Here is a 3762-nt window from a genome sequence, read left to right as displayed (position 1 = left end):
TTTTTTTTGTTATAAAAGCTATATGTGCTCATTATGAAAATATCAAATGACACAGAACTGTGTAATTTGCTCATCTCTTGGTTTTCCTAAATACATTTTAACTTAATTTGTCTGCTTCAGTGTATATATGTTGTTTCTTGTTGACAGGAAATTGATTTAAAAAATGAAATTATCGTTTTGGCCAATACGACAAATACAGAACTAAAAGATTTGCCAAAGAGGATTCCCAAAGATTCAGCACGTTATCATTTCTTTCTGTATAAACACTCGCACGAAGGAGACTACTTAGAGTCCATAGGTATGCGATGCGATGCGTTGTCTTGGCACGTTGCGCTTAGTCTGCACCGCGGTGTCCCGGCGCTGTACTCCTCCTTACTCCTTGCGCAGAGGGCTTAGTTTGGTGGTGGCGAGCCTGCGGCACGCGTAGGCTGTCGTGTCCCAGAGCGCGGAGGCGGCCGTCGCTGGTGTAGCTGCGGTTATAGTTTGCGTGTGAGCTGTAAGTGATGTGGTGCTAATCGTGCTGTTGTTGCTTTGACCTAACAGTTTTTATTTATTCGATGCCGGGATACACGTGCAGCATACGAGAGCGGATGCTGTACTCCAGCTGCAAGAGCCCGCTGCTCGACATTGTGGAAGGACAGCTGCAGATGGAGGTGGTCAGAAAGGTACTCAGCACCGCAGGCCTTCGGGGTCCCTGAGCTTCTCTTGTCATTGCCATGTGGCATGAGGCCTACTGGGGTTTACAAATACGAACGTTTAACTGTTGAATTCTGAGGATCTCCTCTAAGTACCTGAGTAGGACCCACCGTGCTTCCCAGCTCTCTAGATGTAGGATAGCGAGAAAGCACGTGTGGACTTTTTTTTGAGACAGGCCCTTGCTGTGTAGTTCAGTCTGGCCTTGAACCCATGGTGATCTTCCTGCTTCAGCCTTCTCGGTGCTGGGATCACAGGCATCCAACACCACATCTGGGCCCTGGGTGACAATTTAAATTTAAATTAAATAAATTTGAATAAAATTTAAATTCCCATTTTTAACCACACTAAACACAGCGGAAGTACTGATTAGCTACATGTATGTAGTGGTTACAGTATTGAGAGGTGCAGCATTTCTGTTATTTTAGATACTTTTATTTTATTTGCATTTGGAGAGACAGTCTTGCTGCGTACAATAGTTGAGGCTGGCCTTGAACTCATGGCGCGCCTCCTGCCTCCGTTTCCTGAGTTCTGGGATTACGCCTGTGCGCCTCCACGCCCGGCTTTTAAAGCTGCTCCTGGACAGTGCTGCTGGAGCAGCTTCGAGACTGTCTGGATGTCTGTTAGTAAGAAGCGGCAATCTGTCTACGACTGAGACTCCAGGGTGGTTGGAGTCTTCGGAGTTGCTGGGGAGGAAACAGTAGGTATAAACTCCTGAATTCTGAGAACTAAGGTCTCATTTTTCTTACATGTATTTTCTTAAATACAGAAAAGACGTAAGGAAGAGAGTTTATTTTTGAACTATTTGGTTCTTGAAGTGCAGGTCTTTCTCAGCAGTGTTTCAGGTGCTGAACCATTTGAGCTTTTTAAGATCCTAAAATTTCCTGTAGCGTGGGTAGCACCTTTTTTTTGAGACAGGGTCATGCTCTGTAGTCTAGGCTGGCCTTGAACGCACTGTGTAGCCCAGGCAACACGGTCTCTCCTCTCCTGTCTCAGAGCCACTACACCTGGCCGATGGCACCTTCCGCTGTACAGAACAGGCACTGACTAAATCTTTCCGTAAAGGACCGGCTAGTAAATATTTTAGGCTTTCCCAGGCTACATAAGGTCTCTGCCCCATATTAGTTTTGGTTTTTTACAGCCTTTTAAACACGTGATACAGTGTTGACATGGTCTAAATTGGGCTTGGAGGCCATCGTTTACCTACATTTCTTCAACAGTATTCCACCCAGGAGATGAAGTAGCCGTGAGTAATGTTTCTTGAATATGTAGGAACCAAAACAGATCCTACTGAGAATATAATACTGGCTTCTCTTTTAAACATTGAATAGGAGCAGGAAGAGCAAAAGAAATAGCAAGTGATTATAGCTGATTACATACTGGAATCCCCTTCCCTATTTAGCTTCTTTCAAAAAAGATGGCATTGAAACTGTGTATACGGGTCTTGATTCTGTCTTGCTGAAGTGGGTATGCCTTTGTGAATATTTATACTTGAAAACTGACTCGTTGCTGGTGTTGGGTTGTGAATGTTGCTGATGTGTATCCCACTCCTGGTTTCCCGTTCTGCAGATCGAGATAGACAATGGGGATGAACTGACTGCCGACTTCCTTTACGAGGAAGTACATCCCAAGCAGCACGCACATAAGCAGAGTTTTGCAAAACCCAAAGGTCCTGCAGGAAAAAGAGGAATACGAAGACTTATTAGGGGTCCAGCTGAAACAGAAGCGACTACTGATTAAAACTGTTGTCTTAAACATTGCAATACTAGTTTTTAAAATTTCAGCTTTTAGTACAGGAAAACTGAAATCATTCCGTGTTATATAGTAGAGAGAAAAATTGTACTTTTTGAAGAATAGCACTTTTCACTTCTATGTTTTTAAAATTAATGTTATAGCAGCTCATGATTTCTGTTTTTGAGTTAAAGCTAGAGTTTCGACATAGGATGTTTAATTTTGTCGCAGTTTTCATAGTGTTGATTCCACACTTTCACATGATTCTTAAAATTTTATATAATTGGATCAGCTTGAGAAAGCCTGACATCTTAAAGTAGGGTATATTTCTTATTACTCCTTAGTGAGACATCTGTTTTTTTGCTTTTTCTTTTTAAAGAAGCAGGAAGACCTTAAAATATTCATACTCCTTGCTGAATATGTTATGGACCAGGTTAGGTTCTTTTCTAAGCTGAAAACTCAGTGTGCCTCAGAAAGGTGGGAAGTTGCCTACTCTAGGAGCATGCCGTCAGACTGGGAGCGGGTCTGCGACTTTCACAAATAATGCTTTATTGCAGCAGTTCTTTAGATTTGACTCTTTGGGGTTTTTTTTATGGCATTAAGATTGATCAGCTCACTCTGAAACTCGGGTACCAGACATTTTCTGTACTGCAGAATTTCTGTTTCCATTGACTTTACACTGTCTTAGTAAATTCTTTCTGTAGTACTTTAAACATATGTTTCTTTGTAGAGTAAGTCATTTCGTTCTAAGTACTGTAAAACCAAATATTTATGTTCAGATTAAAATTTAAATTGGTCTCATTCAAAAGGAAACAAAGCTAAAGTAAAAATGTTAAAAACTTTCAGAATTTTTTTCTCCAGAACTGTGTATTTATAGGGAAATTGTGTCCTTTATCACTTTTTAGTAAATATGCAAAATGAAAATCGTTTTAAAGTCCTAGTGCTAAACAGCCTACCACAGATAAACACTTAGCCTACAAATCTTGTTTCAATTTAGTACTTTATTTCAAGACATGTTTTCCTCTAGACTTGTATCTTCATTTACAACCTAGAGAGATTTGAGCCTCATATTTCTTTGATACTTGAAATAGAGGGAGCTGGAACACTTCATATTTAATCTGTTAAACCTGCTGCGGAGCCATAACTGGGAGGAATTTTCTAAGTGAACTGTGGGTATCCAGGATTTGGAATTTCTCGACCCAAACTTCATGCTGCATAAAACAAATGTTAGAAATACACATTTCATAGTATAAAATACGAAGCATTCATTGCTAAATCTTAATGTCTAAGGTAATACATATACCTTTCAGAAACTCCATGTGTGTTGAAGTAAAACAT

At 40.6% G+C, this 3762-nt stretch overlaps 1 protein-coding gene across 1 annotated transcript in view; it reads left to right on the top strand.

Moving 5' to 3' along the window:
* Window positions 1-3762, top strand: part of Twf1 (twinfilin actin binding protein 1) — a gene marked incomplete in the record, with an annotated part of 20772 nt that overhangs the window by 16463 nt on the left and 547 nt on the right. The window contains 3 exon segments of the mRNA XM_013505631.1: window positions 157-298; window positions 544-665; window positions 2263-3762. Coding sequence (XP_013361085.1) covers window positions 157-298; window positions 544-665; window positions 2263-2433 — 435 coding nt within the window.

This window comes from Chinchilla lanigera, unplaced genomic scaffold, assembly GCF_000276665.1.
Source record: "Chinchilla lanigera isolate Chin_1 unplaced genomic scaffold, ChiLan1.0 scaffold00099, whole genome shotgun sequence".
NCBI classification, from domain to species: domain Eukaryota; kingdom Metazoa; phylum Chordata; class Mammalia; order Rodentia; family Chinchillidae; genus Chinchilla; species Chinchilla lanigera.
The sequence above is the reverse complement of the archived record's forward strand: the minus strand, read 5'-3'. Positions and strand labels throughout refer to the sequence as shown.